The sequence below is a fragment of the Cotesia glomerata genome, linkage group LG6 (genome assembly GCF_020080835.1).
Source record: "Cotesia glomerata isolate CgM1 linkage group LG6, MPM_Cglom_v2.3, whole genome shotgun sequence".
NCBI lineage: Eukaryota > Metazoa > Arthropoda > Insecta > Hymenoptera > Braconidae > Cotesia > Cotesia glomerata.
The window spans coordinates 4496221-4515382 of NC_058163.1; the positions used below are offsets into that span (position 1 = coordinate 4496221).

A 19162-nucleotide genomic window follows, 5' to 3' on the forward strand; every position below is an offset into this window, starting at 1 on the left:
GGCTGGCTGTTGGAGAAATTTTGTTCTTTAAGCAGCCATAGAAAAAAATTTATTTGTAAACAGAGCTTTAAGACAACTGATACTATACTCAATTGCGTTTAATTGGTCTTTTTTTATGATTCTCTTCGGAACGAAAGAGGCTGTTCAATTCGTATGAAACCAGATACTATCCACGGGAAAATTTAAACAAACTTACAATTGAATTGTAAATGCAATTTCTTGTTAATTATTTGTAATTAACTTATTAAAATTATTTTTTAACTTATTCTTATAGTTTACAGTAAATAATTGCTATTTTTTCATTAAAAAAACAGTGGTTTTTATTGCCTATAGTGTAGGTTTTTCAAATTTTTATGGAGGGACAAACACGATAACTTTTGAAAAATTCTATTTTTCAACCCAATTTATTTTTTAACCCCCTCATCTGCTTTAAGGGAAGTTACGGATTGAAAATTGCTGCTTAATATTTTTTTGTTGAATTATAATTAATTTTTGTTTGGAAAAATTTTCTGTCCTATGAGCAGCTATATAGAAAAATTTGTTTGTAAATAGAGCGTTAGGACAGCTGATACTAAACTCAATTGTATTTTTTGGCTGACCAAAGGTAATATCGAGGATTTTCAAACGCAACCACGTATCTCGATTTTTGAAGATGAAAGGGTTCTACTGAAAAATTAATAATTAATTATAAACGCGTTACTGAAAAAAAAAAAAAAAAAATATAAACCAGATTAATAATAAATACGATAGTATTTTTAGAAAATACAAGTGATAAATATTGTTCTTAGATGAATATTAATTTTTTATAAGCCATTTTTTACTTCATCTCTAAAATTGTCATTTTGGAGATACGAGGTTGCGTTAGAAAACCATCGATATAGTCTTTAATTGGTCCTTTTTTTTTTTTTTTTTATTCACTTCAGAACAAAAGATAGCGTTCTATTCGTATGAAAATCAATACATCCGCGGGAAAATTTAAACAAGTTTTAAAATTGAGTTGTAAATAAAATTTTTTGTAATTGATTTGTTATTAACTTGTTAAAATTATTTTTTTAATTAATTCTTATAGTTTAGAGTAAATAAGTGCTATTTTTACATGAAAAAAGTAGTTTCAATGGTTTATAGTGTAGATTTTCAAATTTTTATGGAGAGACAAACACGATAACTTTTGAAAAAATAAATTTTTTAACTCAATTTATTTTTTAGTCTCTTCATCTGCCTATAGGGAAGTTAGGCATTGAAAATTGCAACTTAATATTGTTTTGCTTAAATATAATTAATTTTTTCTCACCTCCGGGCGGAAAGCGTCAATTTTCCTCCCGCTGCGCTAAACGAAAATGCCGCTTTTCGCCTCCGTCGAGGAGAAAAATAGTATACACACGACGGGCAGTAAATAAGAAAGCCTCAGATCACATGTTTATTGACCTCGGCTTCGACTCGGACAACAATTACATGTGATCTGAGACATTTCTTATTTTACTGCCCTAGATGTGTAATATACTATTATTTGGCTGGCGGAGAAATTTTCTCTATTTTGAGCAGCTAAATAAGAAACTTATTCATAAATAGAGCTTTAAAACAGCTAATATTATACTCAATTGTATTCTTTAGATGACCAAAAGTAATACAGTCCTTAATTAGTCTTTTTTTATGATTCACATCGGAACAAGAGAGTACGTTCAATTCGTATGAAAACAAATACTATCCCCGGGAAAGTTTAAACAAGCTTTAAAATTGAATTATTATTTTTTTTTTTTTTATTAGTTATTATTTAGAGTCGGTTTTAACTGCTGTGGTCATATCATCGACTTTAACTGTTGGGAGTGGTACGTTGGGGTCTTTTTGGGTTGTGTAAATCTTAACTTACGCGGCAAGGGCCGAATATCAACCAAGTTGGTTTCTAAGACCAGCTTGGGATTCGAACCCACGCCTGGCCGGTAAGTTAGTCCGGGTCCTCTATAGGCCGTGCACCTTAGACGACTCAGCTAACGTCACCGGTTTAAAATTGAATTGTAAATAAAATTTCTTGTAATTAACTTATTAAAATGATTTTTTCAATTTATTTTTGTACTATATAGTAGATAATTATTTTTTTTTCTTGTAAAGTTTGATGTAAAATTAAAAAAAATAAAAATAAGATTAGTTATTAGTGAAAACGTTGGGAATTTTTTACCGCATTGGATTACATATGGATAATTTTAATGTCAAGCCATATCAGAAACTCTCTTAACGATATTTTTCTTTTGCAGAATCTGTAAAATTAATTTATATCTTCTATTTCCAGCGAATCCCTTGAAAGAGGGAAGCCGACAATAATTTTCTGGTTTTACGGGCAGTTTCGTTAGCAGCTTCGAAGCATCTTCTAGGAATAGGGAGGTCAAGGCTTGAAAAAACAGAGGAGAGTAAGAACAGAGGAGTTGATCCTTGTGTAGTTGGATCAGAGTTAAAATTGAATCGGGTTTAACGAAGCAGAAGCAACCTTAGGAAGAAGAGAAGGAGCGCAGAGAAGCTTGATTTTTTTCAGGTTGAACTTTATTTATTTTTCTTTTTTCACAAAGTTGGCTTTCCTTATTTCTTTGTCGTACAGGAGCTAACATAACATACCATGCCATACCGACGGCACACGTTCCTCGACAGCCATTCACGTTCGTACTTTCTTCTGGGGAACTTGTGCACGTACACTTCCCCTGACTACGTGTCCTTTAACTGAGTCTTAAATACGTGACGCCAGGATAATGGGGAAGATTTCACAGCCGAGATCCACCGTAAACCGTACGTACCAACTACCAACAGTGTGCTACCCTACCAGCGGCTCGGCAACTCTCTCAGCTTTCACGTGAATTCGATTCTCCCAAGAGTTACTTTAACTTTTACTGACAATCTTTGACTGTCACGAGAAATACAAAAATGTCATTTTATGTCTGAGTGGTAAAGTAGTCAACAGACTTGCCCGAAAGATTTTGTAATAAAAAAATTTTTTTCTTTAATTAAATTCATAGGAAAAATTACCCTAGATCATAATTTATTAGTTACAGTACTTATTGAAGTTAATAGAAATTAAATTTACCAGACGAAAAAAAAAATTTATTGTTATCGGATACATAGAATTATTATCTAACATATTATCGATAGAACATTATCATTAATTTGCTAGGTTTTATATTTAACAAAAAATTTTAGTTTAAGAAAATTAAATTTTTAACTAATTTTTGTGATTTAATTTATTTTTTAAGGTTATTTCACTTAAAAATATGTATAGAATAATAGGTAATAGTAAAACAAATAACGAATATCATGGAAGTACATTTTTACAAACAAAATTTAACTTACTGCATAAAATTCAATTATAACTGATGATCAAAATGTGTAATTTTTTATACGGCTGAAACTTAAATCAATTTTTCCTTTATTGTATTTATAATCAAATCTAGTGTTAAAAATCTCCAACAGGTGGCGTACGATTGCTGAATTTTCTCCCTACAAGAGACTTAATTTTTAAAATATGTTTCAAAGCAAAAATCAGTTTTGAATCAAATCATGTAATTTGTTGTACAACTGATAAGTCGAAAGTGATTGTGGCGCCGCCTCAAAGTTTGTGGATAGTTCTGGTACTTATTGTCAAACCTAGTTAATTTTTTAGTAATTTGACTTTACTGTAATTTTAAAAGAAAATAATTATTAATCTTAATTTTTTACGTTTATTATTTTTAACCCACTTCAGAAAAAATAATAGTATTTGTTCATATTTTCTTTCATTTTATTTATTATGGAATTTAATGTCAAAAATTTCCGACAAGTGGCGCATGATGACTTAATCTTCTCCTTACTAGAGAGTTCATTTTTTAATAATGTTTTAATGCAAAAGTCAATTTCTTATTTAACTACCAACCCAATTTTTCCTTATACAACATGGCAATTTAAAATTTCCATACATGAAAATCTCAAAATAACAAAAATTAATGATGAATCTTCTTAATTATTACTGCTTGTTATTTTTTAAGTTAATAATACAATATTCATAGTATTTTTCAATATTTTATTTCATTGCATGCATAATTATTAAAATAATTGTAACTAGCAACCTTGCAGTCACTCTGTGACTGCCGTTACTTGTGAACTATAAAAGAATAAAATTTTGCTTTATTAAATAATGAATTTTATTAAATTTTACTGTATTTTTTTAAATATTAACGTTTTTAAATATATAAGTTCATCCCGATGTTACACTTATCAAGAGCTTTTATTTAAGTACCCACATACATTTTGATATATTTTTCATATATACATATATATAATATATATAAATATATGAAAAATTGATGTGGGTACTCAAATGAAAACTCTTGATGAGTGTAACATCGAGGTGAGCTTATATCTTTAAAAATTTCAATAGTACACAAGGTCATTTCTTAATTGTGCATCTAGAGATATAGCATTTTTGAATGCGGCCTAAATACTATCAACCCAATTTTTTCCTCATTTATGACAATTTAAAATTTCTCATCCATGAAAATCTAAAAATAACAAAAATTAATAATTAATCTTCTTAATTATTCCAATTTGTTATTTTTTAATAAAATAAAACACAAAAAATTGATATTATTTCTCAATATTTTATTTTAAGAGATGCATAATTATCAAAAGATTTGTAATTAGATCAAGAATTATCAAAATGTCCCACAATTCCTGTAATTGCTACGTCAATATCCCCGTACATGATTATTATTCGAAAAAACTTTTAAATCACCAGCGCCTGCTTACTTCTTTTTATTAGTTCCCATAATACAACTTGTTGTTCTTTTTCTTATTATATTTCTCTGCTTACTCCCTAGCATCCTCTTCTTTTTGCTATCCGGTACGTCTAAATCGAGACTGTGATTGTTTTCTTGACTGCAGAAACGCCTCGATTTTACGTTCCCATTCCTTTTCGAGCAGTTTAAGTTTTTTCCGGTCCCTTTTCCAGCTCGAGCCCCTGAGCGTCCAACTTATAACGAGAATAGCTCTTGGAGAATAAAACTTTTCGCTAACTTTCGCATATTCCTTTCGGCGGGAGCGTACTCGTGTGTAAGCGTCGTACCGGCTCGCTGGTACAATTTTTCCCATTTCCTGTAAATTTTTTCAGGAAGCGAAGCTTTTTTCTCCAACCTAAGTGTTATCGACTCTGACTCTGGACTGCAAATGTCCGCCCGGCTCTCATGTAATTTTTAAGTATTGAGAATCGATGCATTTGCATGTTAAATTTAACAAAGCCACCCGTATCATAATTTGTCGAGTTAAAATGATGGGAAGAATAGCAAACAGGGCGCCTCTTTCCGCTTTATTTTTCCCACATATTCACTTGGAAAAGCTGCCGGGGATAATGTGCATCGAGTTACTATCTCTTCTCTCTGGTGATGCCGGTCTTTTGTGAATACTAACGATGCCGCGGCTTCTATTAAATAATAATAACAGTAATAACGACGATAATACGATGGTAGTACGTATGTTATATGTGGTGTATTTTGTTGGTACGTGTACGCTGATCCCTCTCATAATTGGAAAATTTCAATGACCGAGCGTCATGGTTATTCAAAAATTCATCCTCAGTGAATTTGAATGCATTGAATTTAATACGTTCCCGCGTTTGACAGATTTCAATTTATAAATTCGCGAGCTATTTGCCTATCCGAGCTATGAAATTTCAATCTCTGGAAAATTAAAGTTCTTTACAGGAAACTTTTCCCCGGGGTGGATAATTTGGGGACGTGAAATAGCTTGTTTTTGAGCTATACTGAAAAAAAAAAAAAATATGATCGCTCCCAAAATAAAAAAATAGTTGTAAAAATAACTTAGTTAAAAATATATTACAAAAAAATGGATTTTATTTGTAATTCAATTTTAAAGCTCGTTTAAATTTTCGCGCGGATAGTATTGATTTTCATACGCCCTCTTTCGTTCCCATGTGAATCATAAAAAGAACCAATTAAAGACTGTATTACCTTTGGTCAGCCAAAGAACACAATTGAATATAGTATTAGCTGTCTTAAAGCTCTATTTACAAATGAATTTTTCTATATGGCTGCTCAAAGGACAGAAAATTTCTCCAACTGCCAGCCGAATAAAAATTAATTACAATTAAACAAAACAATATTAAGCTACAATTTTCAATCCGTAACTTCCATTAAAGCAGATGCGGGGGTTAAAAAATAAATTGAGTTAAAAAATTAAATTTTTTAAAAGTTATCGTGCTTGTCCCTCCATACAAATTTGAAAAATCTACACTATAAGCCATTAAAACAACTTCTTTATGTAAAAATAGCAATTATTTACTATAAACTATAAAAATCAATCAAGAAAATAGTTTTAGTAACTTAATAACAAATTAGTTACAAAAAATTTTATTTACAACTCAATTTTAAAGCATGTTTAAATTTTCCCACGGATAGTATTGATTTTCATATGAATTAAACGCCTTCTTTAGTCCCGATGTGAATCATAAAAAAGGACTAATTAGAAACTGTACTTTTGGTCAGCCAAATAACTTAATTAAGTTATCTTTATAGTATGAGCTATCTTGAAGCTCTATTTATTTAACAAAATTTAATTATAATTAAACAAAACAATATCAAGCTGCAATTTTCAATTCTTAACTTCCCTTTAGGCAAATGAAGAGATTAAAAAATAAATTGAGATGAAACAATTATTTTTTCAAAAGTTATCGTGTTTGTCCCTCCGTAAAAATTTTCAAATCTACACTATAAGCCATTAAAATTACTTTTTTATGTAAAAATAGCAATTATTTATTCTAAATTATCAGAATGAATTAAAAAAATAATTTCAATAAGTTAATAACAAATCAATAACAAGAAATTGCTTTTACAATTCAATTTTAAAGCTTGTTTAAATTTTCCCGCGGATAGTCTTTATTTTTATACGAATTGAATGCCCTCTTTCGTTTCGATGGGAATCATAAAAAAAGACTAATTAAAGTTTGTATTACCTTTGGTCAGCCAAATAACACAATTGAGTATAGTATCAGCTGCCTTAAAAGCTCTATTTACAAATCAATTTTTCTATATAGCTGCTCAAAGGACAGAAAATTTCCCCAACTACCAGCCGAATAAAAATTAATTATAATTAAACAAAACAATATTACGCTTCAATTTTCAATCCTTAATTTCCCATTAGAGATATAAGAAGATGAAAAAAAAGTTTGGAAAATCCAAAAGTGCACGCCTCATAACGCTCATTCATTTTTTAAGAAAAAAATTAATTGTGTAATTGATTAAACAAAAAAAAAAACAATTATAACTAAGTAATTTCTTACAGAGTATTTTTTATTTTTTTTTTTTAAATATCGGCGTCCTTTTTTCTTGTCACATGCGCACGCAGTCTAAAAAAATCTAGCTTGATCAAGTGGCGCCATAGTTTTCACGTGACAAATCAGAAAAGTTTGTTTGGCTTTGTACGGTTGTATCGTAGTGAATTTTAATAAAAATTCAATTAAAAAAAAAAATACGTAAACTTGGCCACTGATATGAAATACGGACCTAGTTCATCGAATTCTTAAACTAATAATAAAGGTCCGGTCTTGAAATATCAATTTGTTCGGGAGTAATCGTTGGTACATCCAAAATGGGGTGACATCCGGACGTCCACGTAAAATTTTTTTCAAAACGTTTTTTTTTTTTTTCAAAATAGCAACATGAAATGATTTTAGAAAGTAAAAAATGGTTTAATTTAAGTGTTTTTTCGGTGTACATCTACTTATATCATTGTATAAGTGTAATATGGTTGTGATAGAGGCATTTAAAGATCACAAAATTGCTTGACCTTGACGAGTCGAGTATAAAGCACAACCTCACGCGCTTCGCGCTATGAGGCGTGCAATAAATTGAGATGAGAAATTCATTTTTTCAAAAGTTATCGTGTTTGTCTCTCTATAAAAATTAAAAAATCCGTATTATAAGCTATTAAAACCATTTTTTTTGCGCAAAAATATATTTTTCTTTTCATTAAAGGACTTACCTGTAGTGGCCGAACCTAGCCTAAGAACAGCGTCGCCTTGAAGAGAAATAGATAGTGTAGCCGTGTCTTCAAGCCTCGCCAGGACCTCTTCAGGTATGTCTTCCGGTTCGCGGAGGCGGAGGGTGACTTCACCTCCGCCTCCGCCACCTTGACCGGCAGTCCCTCCAGGACTCGTCGAGGCCGAGTACATGAAAACTGACCCGTAGCCATGCAACGACTGCAAGGGCAATCTTACACCTCCTACTTCTCCGACCGGGCCCTGGAAATAAATAAAACACAGAAAAATTAAAATTTTTAATTAAAACCATAAAAAGGAGAAGTATTAAAAATACAGAAAATGTTATATTTTACGATGATAAGCGCCGTTATTTATTGATCGAGTAATACAACATGTTTATTTAATAACGGACGTAGGAGAGACCGAAAATAGCGTAATGATACTGCCGGACCAGGGATGCAAGTGGATGTTTGTAAATGCATTTGGATAGGTAATGTAAACGGCGAGCGCAGAAGGGAGCCATTATTTACGTAAATTGATTCGTCGAGCTGAGTATTTCCTCGTCACACACCGTATTTACAGACATCAGGCTAGCTAGCTGACTGGGTGGTTCCAGCTTTGGTTCTGCGAGTCCTGGAAAGGGCTGCTGGATAGACTGGATTCGTCGCTCGCCGCACCAGTCGGGAATGAGAGTAATTTATTTTAATGGTCATTTTCGTAATGGTCCTTTGAATATTGCACACGACCACACTCAATTGTCGGTACTGGGCCAAAAGTAAATTTTATTCGTATGCCAATGTGTTTATTTTAATTTCATCGCTGGCCGTTGAAAAATTTATGGTGAATCCTGACGTGGTCTGATAAGTTAAGCTCTCGAAAATCATGAAAAAAAGTCTCTAATAGAAAACGCATTAATTTTATATCACTAAAAATTTATGATTAAATGATAGAAAAATTTATTCGGAGTACATTCTTTTAATGTCACTTGACCCAAGAAAATATTTTTCTTCCTAATTATTTTCTTGAGCGAAAAAAAAATTTATTTTGATAAAAAATTTCACTGATTCCAACAAAATTAATTCTCTTGCTTTAAGAAATACGTATCTTGATCCAAGAAAATTTTTTTAAGTCAAGAAAATCTTGTTGTTTTGAGAAAATTCAGCCTCTTGCTACAAAAAATTTAGTTCTTGATAGAAGTAAATTTTCTTGTCTTGAGAAAATTTCACTCTTGCTCCAAAAAATTAAATATCTCGATAGAAGTAAATTTTCATTAATATTTTTATTGATTAATATGTCAAATGAGAAGATCAAATAATATTGAATCATTTTTTTTCATTCAATATGTATAATTGCACGCTAAAATAATATAAAATGGGTATCAAATATTCAAGAGAAAAATTTTCTCAATGTGAGAAAATTTTTTTCTCAGCTGAAGTAGGTGGCGCTGTTTCCCTGAAGTATCTAAAAATCTTGATCAAATATAAAAATTTATTGTATCAAGTATTTATGATAATTTGAATTAAAAGAAAAAATGACTTCTACCAAGAATAGAATTTCAAGAAAAATTTTTACTTCGGCCAACACAACTTCGGTCTTCCTTTAAGCACCCGAAAATTTTCTTGAGCCAAGAATTTTGTTTTCTAGTTAAGAAATTTTTCTTTCTGCGCACAGAAAAAAAAGTTCACTTGAGCCAAGAAAATATTTTCTTCCTAATTATTTTCTTAAGTGAAAGAAAAAAATTTTTTTTGACACAAGAAATTTCACTTATTCCAACAAAATTAATTCTCTTACTTTAAGAAATACGTATCTTGATCCAAGAAAATTTATTTAAGTCAAAAAAATCTTCTTGTTTTGAGAAAATTCAGCTTCTTGCTCCAAAAAATTAAATAGCTCGATAGAAGTAAATTTTCATTAATATTTTTATTGATTAACATGTCAAATGGGAAGATCAAATCGATGTTCTAATTAGCAAATTGTCTAACTCTATTTTAGAAAATCTTCCATTTGTTCGAAAAAACAATTAGTAAAAAATTTATTATCACTTTAAAAAACCATTTAATATCTAATAGAGCTATAATATTTTAGTTTGAATCATTCAAATAATTTATAATTGGACTATTGCTACATCAAAATGTTAAAAAATCACCTTCTGCAAAATAAGAAGTCAGACCAATTGCTAATTAGACCATCGAAATAATATTGAATCATTTTTTTTCATTCAATGTGTATAATTGCACGCTAAAATAATATAAAATAGGTATCAAATATTCAAGAGAAAAATTTTCTCAAGGTGAGAAAATTTTTTTCTCAGCTGAAATAGGTGGCGCTGCTTCCCTAAAGTATCCAAAAACCTTGATCAAATATAAAAATTTATTGTATCAAGTATTTATGATAATTTGAATTAAGAAAAAATGACTTCCACCAAGAATAAAATTTTAAGAAAAAATTTTACTTCAGCCAACACAACTTTAATATAAATTTAATATAAAAAATTATATTTTTTTTATTAGTCATATCATGCCAGGTATGGACTGACATAATTTCTTCCTCATAATTCTTTCCAATTGAAGTTTTCAAATAAATCAAAAGAGCAACTTTGAGACTCCTAGTATCAGAACAATTGAAGGTCACAACAAAAGTATCCTCGAATTGTTATATCTTGTGTACTTCCTGTTGTTTGTCGTTTCAGCCGTAGCCCGGACGAAAGTTCCTCGCCACTATAGAAATATTCGGCGCCAGTAAAAAGTGAGCTTAGCTGTCACACCGATCGTATTTTACAGTAAACTTTATTATCCAGAGTCAGTGATTCAATGTGGTGGTCTTTTCCGTCAAAGGAAGCGTCGTAAAACGAAATGACATCTTATTGCACATTACGCTAACGTAAATATAGAAGACGTAATGACGAGGATGATAATGATAGCGATGTTGGATGAAGGGGACGCAATAAAAATAAGTAATTTATTGATTGTCGGTAGGATATGAATAGAGTAAATAAGTAGTGCATTTCCTTGAAATCTTGCTCGTAAAAATAAGCAACTTCCTCTCTCTCATGAGACCTTTCGTCTTCTCGGGTTACATCGTGTTTATGGTATCCTCTGGGACGATCCTCCTGGATAGAAGCTCAAAACACGATATTCGATAAAGAGGAGGAACGAGAAATAGCAGACGAGCTACTGCTACTGGTATGGTGGTTCTTCTCTGTGTCACGTTCGTAAATCGATCGTTCCACTTACGACGTTTACTCCGAGTCAACCCACGTCCCTCAGATCCAACAAAATTACTCGGGGAATTTATAGTCATAAAATAAAACGAGACATAAATATATATGTTTAAATAGACATCTTTCCCTATAACTATGCGACATCCATGATGATAATACTCTTCAATCGATAGTTCTTCCTCTTCCTATTCTTCTTTCTTCTTTCTCTGTTCTGGGTTTGAATAGATGGGCTTTAAAGGCTAGGGCTTCTTATTTTGAGAGGACGATTAGGGAATGGCGCCCAGTAGTCATTTGAATTTCAGAACTGTTTGACAATAATTGCTACTATTAAGATTGAGAGCATTGATGATATGAGGTACAGATAGAAGCCATCGGAAAAATAGTTGGTATAAATTTACAAAAATTTCTGATGACAGACTTTTTAAAATCTGTATTATAAAGAAAATAAGCAAAAATTTGTGGTCAGGGTATTTATATAATAAAATGGGTTTTTATGTTAAATTTGATTTCTTGACCTGGATTTGTGCCTTTACATGGTTTTATATCATTTTCATCAATAGTCAATTTATGATGATAAGTATTTAGACTGCATTCAAAACTGCTCTATCTTTAGATACATAATTAAGAAATGACCTTGCATCTTATGATCTATTGATATTTTTTAAGATATAAGCTCATCCCGAAGTTACACTTATCGAGACCTTTCATTTAAGTACCCACATCAATTTTTCATATATTTTATATATTTATATATTTCATAAATACCGTATATATAAAATATATAAAAAATGCCATATGGGTACTTAAATGAAAGGTCTCGATGAGTGGAACATTGAAATGAGTTTATATCCTAAAAAATGTCAATAATTAAGAAATTACATTGTATCTTGTCAACTAATGACATTTTTAAAGATATAAGCTCATCCCGATATTACACTCATCAAGACCTTTCATTTGAGTACCCACATCAATTTTTCATATATTTATGTATATTGTAAATATGTATATATGAAAAATATATCAAAATATATATGGGTACTCAAATAAAAGCTCTTGATGAGCGTAAAATCGGGATGAGCTTATATTTTTAAAATAGGTCAATAGTTAAAAAAGTACAGTGCAATTTAACAAAAGTCATTTAATAGAGCAAAATTTTATTTATCTATAGTTCACAAGTCACATAGTGACTGCAAGGTTGCTAGTTAATATTGAAGGTTCAAATTTTTACAAAGAAGTTTTCTTTCGTCATCTTGAATAACATTTTCAGTTAATTTTCGAAAAAAAACCTTATATGACAATATAGATTTTTCTGACATACAAAAATTTGCCATAAATGAGCATATATGGTCATCTATAGGTAGATATGGCTTGACATATCCTTATGTGATTTGATAAATCCATATATAGTTTTTTTTAAGCGTATATATTCATAAATAATTAAAAATATGTTCTGGTATTGCCTAAAATGTCCGTATATGATTTTTTAATATGGAAATTAGTCATATTGGGCCACATCTGGCTTTATATGTCCATATGACTTAAAAAACTCATCCATATGACTTAATAAACTCATATATAATTTTTTGATAAATGTTAGTATTTAAAATATCCAATAGGTGGCGCATTGTCGCTAAATCGTCTTACTATAAAAGAGTTTAGATTGAGGAGCTAAGTATTAAAATAAAAAAAATTATTTGACTCTTTTGAGATGCTTATTCGACATTAATTTCTACTAAAATGTACTACATAATAAAAAAATTATTTTGAAGAGCTTTTTTAGCTTGAGTAAATTTTACATGAAATCTCTATTAAATTTTCCAATAAAAGATGGCCGTTGAGTGATATGAAACAAAGCTACAATTAAGCGGAGCGATAGTTGTTAAAGAAAACACTTGTTTCCAATAGAATTCATCTGGCATAAGACAAAGATGAGGACAGAGACATAGCAGATAGAAGCTCGTCAATAAAAACAAACCAGGAATGTTTGAAAACAGGTGAAACAGGATAAAAAAAGCGACTCGCTCTCAGGGGAAGCTCGCGACGCCTGTAAACAATGTATTCTGCAGGATTTGTGTGGTCAGGCGTATACGTCGACTCGGCTGTGTTTTTAAACAATAATTCATCACCGGACATTCCGCTTCGGTCATCCCGGCTGACTATATCTCCCATTTTTCTGTATCCGATCGTGGATCGTCGATGTATTTTTTATTCCTATAGCAAAAAATGCTTTATTGCTACAGACCGATCCATTGGACGAGTTCTCGGGTTCGTCTTATGAAAGCTCGCCGTTAAACTGGACCGGTGTTTTATTGCTTCTATTTCATCTCAGCTCCGCAGTCGAGCGGCAAAAAGGAATTAAATTTTTTGAGAAATAGAAAATGAAACAGTGTAATTGCTCTGCAGAAGGCAGTAATGGAATCTTTTGCTGCTAATAATGCTGGTAATTGTTAGATTTTTATCTAATAACCAATTTTTTCACAAAAATAAGTATTGTTTTTTCTCATTGAGAAATTTTACAAAAATTGTACTAAATCATCAACCGAACACTCAGTAAAAAAAACTGTAAATCATGTTTTTAAGTAAAAAAAATTGTATTATCCAATGGAATAGTCTTTGCTAAATAATACATATTTTTTTGCAAAGACATAAACTATAATTATTATATTAAATTTTAGCGTCTAACTATACCTCCAAATTTTTAAAGCGGTACGCAGAACTTGAACAAGCTGGGGCCGTATAATTTTAACAGAACTCTAATCTCTAATAGGTTTATAGACTAGTGATCAGCATTGTGATTTGTATTAATTACTGAAAATTAAATAAGTTTTATAGCTAAAAATTAGAGTAGTTAAAAATAATTGAACGTTTTGGATTGAGTCTTTTTGATTTATAATTGAGAATTTGCTTTGTCATTCATAAAAAATGTAATTAAAAAATTAAATACAGATATTTCTTATTTTTAAATGGACATATTAAATATTCATAGTATTATTTTTAATATTAATCAATAATATGTTATAATTCTTTTGATATTTTAATTAAACGTTGAAAATTTTTGGTGTGCCTATTGCCATATATTTTATTAGTTCAACTACTGCTACCGGACTGTTCAACTACTGCGGCTTGTCAGAATTGATTGTTCAACTACTACTCCTTTCATAGTCTATCTTAAAAACGTTATCAAAATATAATTATTCAATTATCATTGTTATTTTGGGCTTCAATAAATACAAATATAAATAATGCTGTGAAGCGGGAAAGAATAGGAGTTACGGTAATTATTACGTGAAGCGTTCCACATTCACGTAACAGGATATTGGTAGGAAAGGATTGAGAAAGGAATGTGGAGAGGATCATCTTAATGTGAGTTTATAGAATATGCGAGAAAAAATTATTAGATAGCTCGGACTGGGATCCGAACCCAGAACCTTCCGAAGACATGTCGGCTACTCTACCAATTGTTTATATTTTCATGAAAATCACTAATTTGAACTCACAATTACATCTTTATGTATTAAAAGTAAGGCCAAATCCGTTTTACTTTGAAACCTGTTCAACTACTGGGTACTTTACCTTAGCAAACATTTTTATCTTGCTAATTTTGAAAAAAAATTTTTTATAAAATTGTAATTTTTTTTTTTTTAAATTGAATAAAAAATATCAAATTTTTATTTCTTCTGCCAACACTAGACAAAAGGTCAAGTATAAAGTTAGCGTGTTTTAATTAGCAAAAAAGATGTAAATGTTAAACATGAAACGCGAAGTGTAATACGTAAAATGTGGACTATAAAAGGCAAAACGTAAAATGTAAAATAGACGAGAATGTAAAGAAGACGAAGAAGAGAAAAAGGTTGTTGTAACAGTAACAGGTAAAAAATGTTGAGCGTTTTAACGTGTAAACGTTGGGTAGGTCGTCTTGATATATCGAGTGTTTCACCAGTGCAGTGTATTGCATTGTTTTCACGAGCTTGGTGCATATTATTCTTGAAAGCCTGGGAGTCATTAAAGCGAATGTTTCGGAATAACGAAATAGCCTCTACTCTGAACACCCTCTACAAAATGTTACGGACGGGCGTAACGGTCTACGCCACAAGCGAACCATAAATTTTCAACGAGACAACCAACGCACGACGAGCTTTTCCTTTTTTTTTTAGATAAATAAAATTACTAAAACTAAACCGGGTAAAAAGAACCCACCTGAATAAAAATAATAAAAATGAAAATAAAATAACAAACAAAGAGCACAACTGAGAAAGACACAGCCACAGAGAAATGCAAATGTGTCACCATCTGTCGCTTACACACTTTGCGGAGCTAACTGATTCTTCGAGGGCATTTTTTCCCTTCCGAGGGATAACTAGGCCACCGGAGACCTAGTAACATTACTATGTTTACATTTTACATTTTATTTTATTTACCAATGCTTTTTGTGGCCGATTGTGATCGTTGTTTGTGCTGAACAAAGTAACAAGGTTACTGCAAATACTGCAAGATTATTATTATGCCATTTAGTGAGATAAGAATGTTTTTGCAATAAGTATATTCAAAATTACTGATTGCTTGAATTTAAATACAATTTATTGAGTCGGATTTCTCACCTGAGGTTCTTTTATTTGTTATAGGAAAAACTATACTGGGTCCTGGGGAGAAAGATGGTTGGGAGGAAAGGTGGTAGATCCTAAGGCGCTACTTGGATAGAATTCAGGGAAAAATTGTGTTATGGTACTGTCATATATAGACAGTTCAAACTTATGAATCGAAGCTTGGAAACTGACACGTTCGAAGCTTCATTAGACAGAAACGGCTTATCTGACGAAAATTTTTAATCAAACCTTCTGTAGAGCATTCAATTTACTTTGGAAATATAGGTTGATCAAATTTTCCCGCTAGATTGTTTCAAAGTTTCAAGGAGAAAATGGACTTGGAAAAAGAAAATCAAAAATTTCGATAATCGATCTTTTGATATTAATATTAAAGACTCAAACTTTTACAATAATTTTTTTACTCTGAATAACAGTTTTAGTATATTTTTGAAAAAAGAAAAAAAGATTTTTATGGTCCAGTTTGATTTTCATGAAAAAATGTTTTGTAATTTTATTGTTTTTCAAAAGTTTAGTGAAAGTTATCACGACAAAATAGATAAAAAATATTTTAATAATTTATTTGGCTAAGTAATTTAAAATTAAAAACTTTTTTTAATTTAAATTCAAGCGGCAGTGACGTAATATTACATCCGGTGCGCAACGCCATCTTACAGCGAGTTTTAAAAAGATTCATGTTTATATTGTCGTCTAAAATGAAAAAATAAACGGATATTTTATAGTATAAGTTATATTTTATGTGAAATAAGTTATTAAATGTAAAAAAAAATTTGTTCCGGATAAAAAATTATTTGTGAAAAATAATAATAATTAAAAAGCGCGCAGATGGCTACTGGCGATATTAAACAAAATATTTGACCAAGCCCGTTAAATTATAAGTATTGTTTTGTAAAGTCTTTATCAGATACACTCAAAATTTATTCGAGATTATTTTACATTGATTGAAAAAATAATTACCGTTTGTATTATTTAACAATATAAATTTTTTAGGTTAAATTCGACTGTTTCGTGATATGTGATCTAAATATAGCAAAAAAGAGTATAGCGTAATTTTTATTGGCTCTCAGGTTTGACGGCCGTAATGACGCCACAACCAATCATGTTTATACACCAAAATTTATTTTATTTTTTAAAATTAATTTAAGGTAGTTTGGGTGCCAAATGACTTCAACTTGACCCCATATTTTTTTATATTCATTCGAAAGATTATGATTTAATACATCTATAGAAAAAAACAGATTTTTGTACCACACCGTTTAAGAGATATAATTAATTAAAGTTTTGCAAAAATATACGATCTCTGAGTGTCTATGTTCAATAATTCCGGAAATGGAGGATTTATAAGAAATCGGCTTACTTGACCCCATAAAAAAAAACTTTCTAATAGATAGAACAATGTTTCATACATATTCTATCAAAATTTGATAACGATTTGCCACGTAGTTTTAATTTAATTGATTTTTTAATATCAAAAATTGGTTTCTATCTTTGTTGTTTGTCGAAGACAATATTCCCCCATCTTTATCAGGGGAAAAATGCCGACTTCTCGGTGCGCGGCAAATTTGAAATTGAAATATAATCATAAAGTTTTTTTGCATTAAAATAAATTGTTATTAAACATACATTAAAAGTTCACGTAAATTATAGCAGATTTAAGATATTGAAGTGATATTTGCAAATTTAAACAATAAATGAACACCGTGAGCAACTGTTTTAAGTACCGACCTTACATAACCTATAACAGTAGTTATTGTTTTGTGACAGCCCAGTACTTGTCAGTTGATATTTTAATAGTTATATTATTATAATTATTTAACCATAATTATGAATTGAATTTATTTAACTAAATTCTGATTAGAAATAATTTTATATTTTATGCTATTTTTCGAGTGATCACTTGCAAAAAAGAAAAAAAAAATTTCTATTAATTTGACTTCGGATTGCGACGGCCAAACTACCTTAAAAAAAAATAAAATTGTTTTAAAAAATTCAGTATATATTTTATCTGCTAAAAAACAAATGAAAGCTCTCTATTATTCCTAAAAATATTTTCCCAAAGAACGAGCATTAGCAAATCTTTAGGGGATAAAGCCCATCAATCTTCGGTTGTTATTGTTTTTAACCCAATCGGCTTAACTGATTCACGCCTCGAGATGTATTGATCTAAAGTGTTATCACACTAGCATCCATACACGGGATTATTGTGATTCGAATGAATTTCCAATGCACCCGGGTGTAAAATCTTCCCAGCAATCAGTTAGAAAGCTCCCTATCCCTCTTCAGCGACCCAGTAGGTCACATTTTCAATTTTTATCAATTAAACAAAATCCGTCAGTGCTCTGATATTCAAAAGCGAGCTGAAATATTGAATTTTACAGAAAGCATTCTGTAATAAACGTTGATCAATTTGAAATTAAATAAAGCGTACGTTTGTAAATAATTGATTTCCCGATGAAGCGAGTGTCCATAATGCAGCGGAGATAAACATACATATACGTCCGTTTATTTATAATGTTCAGTAATATTTAATACGTAATATTAATTCTATAAATTATAAAGCCATGGAGCAGGAGCTGGAGCTGGAGCTTTTTACCCAAACCACGCTCCCTAAGCACCCGAGGTATATTTTCGTTTATTATTTTTCTCTCATCCTCCGACTGGGAACTCTAATAGTTTACTATTAGCTTCAGATATTATCAAAGGCAATGCCATAAAAACCTATATCAATAAAATTTGTCATCCGCTTTCTTCTTTGTACACTAAAAAATATATATAAAAGAAAAAAAAAAAAGAAATGAAGATAAAACTAAATAGAGGAAGAGTGCTTTAAAAATACTCTTTTGTGCATATATTGATCATGTCCCGTTCCCGTCGGCTCTATCAACCATTTATTAAATATTTTTATAATTCAAACCGAGCTTTTGTTGAATTAATATTTCACGACAATGCCTGCTTTCAAAGACTAATCACAAGCTCGGCAATGCATCGAATTAAACGCTTTTAAATATATGTATCGAGAGTGCTGGCTGTCTTATTTAATATTTCTGCAAAAGCTTAATCCTTCGTTAAAATTGAAGGAAAAGCATCAACAATTGGTGGTAAAATAGTTGCTAAATTTGTGAGCGAGAGGAATTAAGGTCGGAAAGAGGCTCTGGACTCGAGTGGCAAATATTAGTACGAAAACTGGCGCTGGTAGGGTTCCCATCAAAAGCTGCTTAAGCGCCCTCCTCTTAATGCTTTCACCAAAGCTTGGAGAACAAGAACGAACCCGGCAATACCGTAATTCCACTCGGACCGACGTTAACGTCCTTGCTCGGGTTTTAAGTCCCGATCTAA

The 19162-nt window shown here is 30.7% G+C and overlaps 1 protein-coding gene across 4 annotated transcripts in view; it reads right to left on the minus strand.

The window, feature by feature from the left end:
- Window positions 1–19162, minus strand: part of LOC123267636 — a 302887-nt gene that overhangs the window by 142312 nt on the left and 141413 nt on the right. For all 4 annotated transcript variants that reach the window (XM_044732362.1, XM_044732361.1, XM_044732364.1 and 1 more), the window contains one exon: window positions 8008–8266. In XM_044732362.1, coding sequence (XP_044588297.1) covers window positions 8008–8266 — 259 coding nt within the window. The remainder of the gene's footprint in view (window positions 1–8007; window positions 8267–19162) is intronic.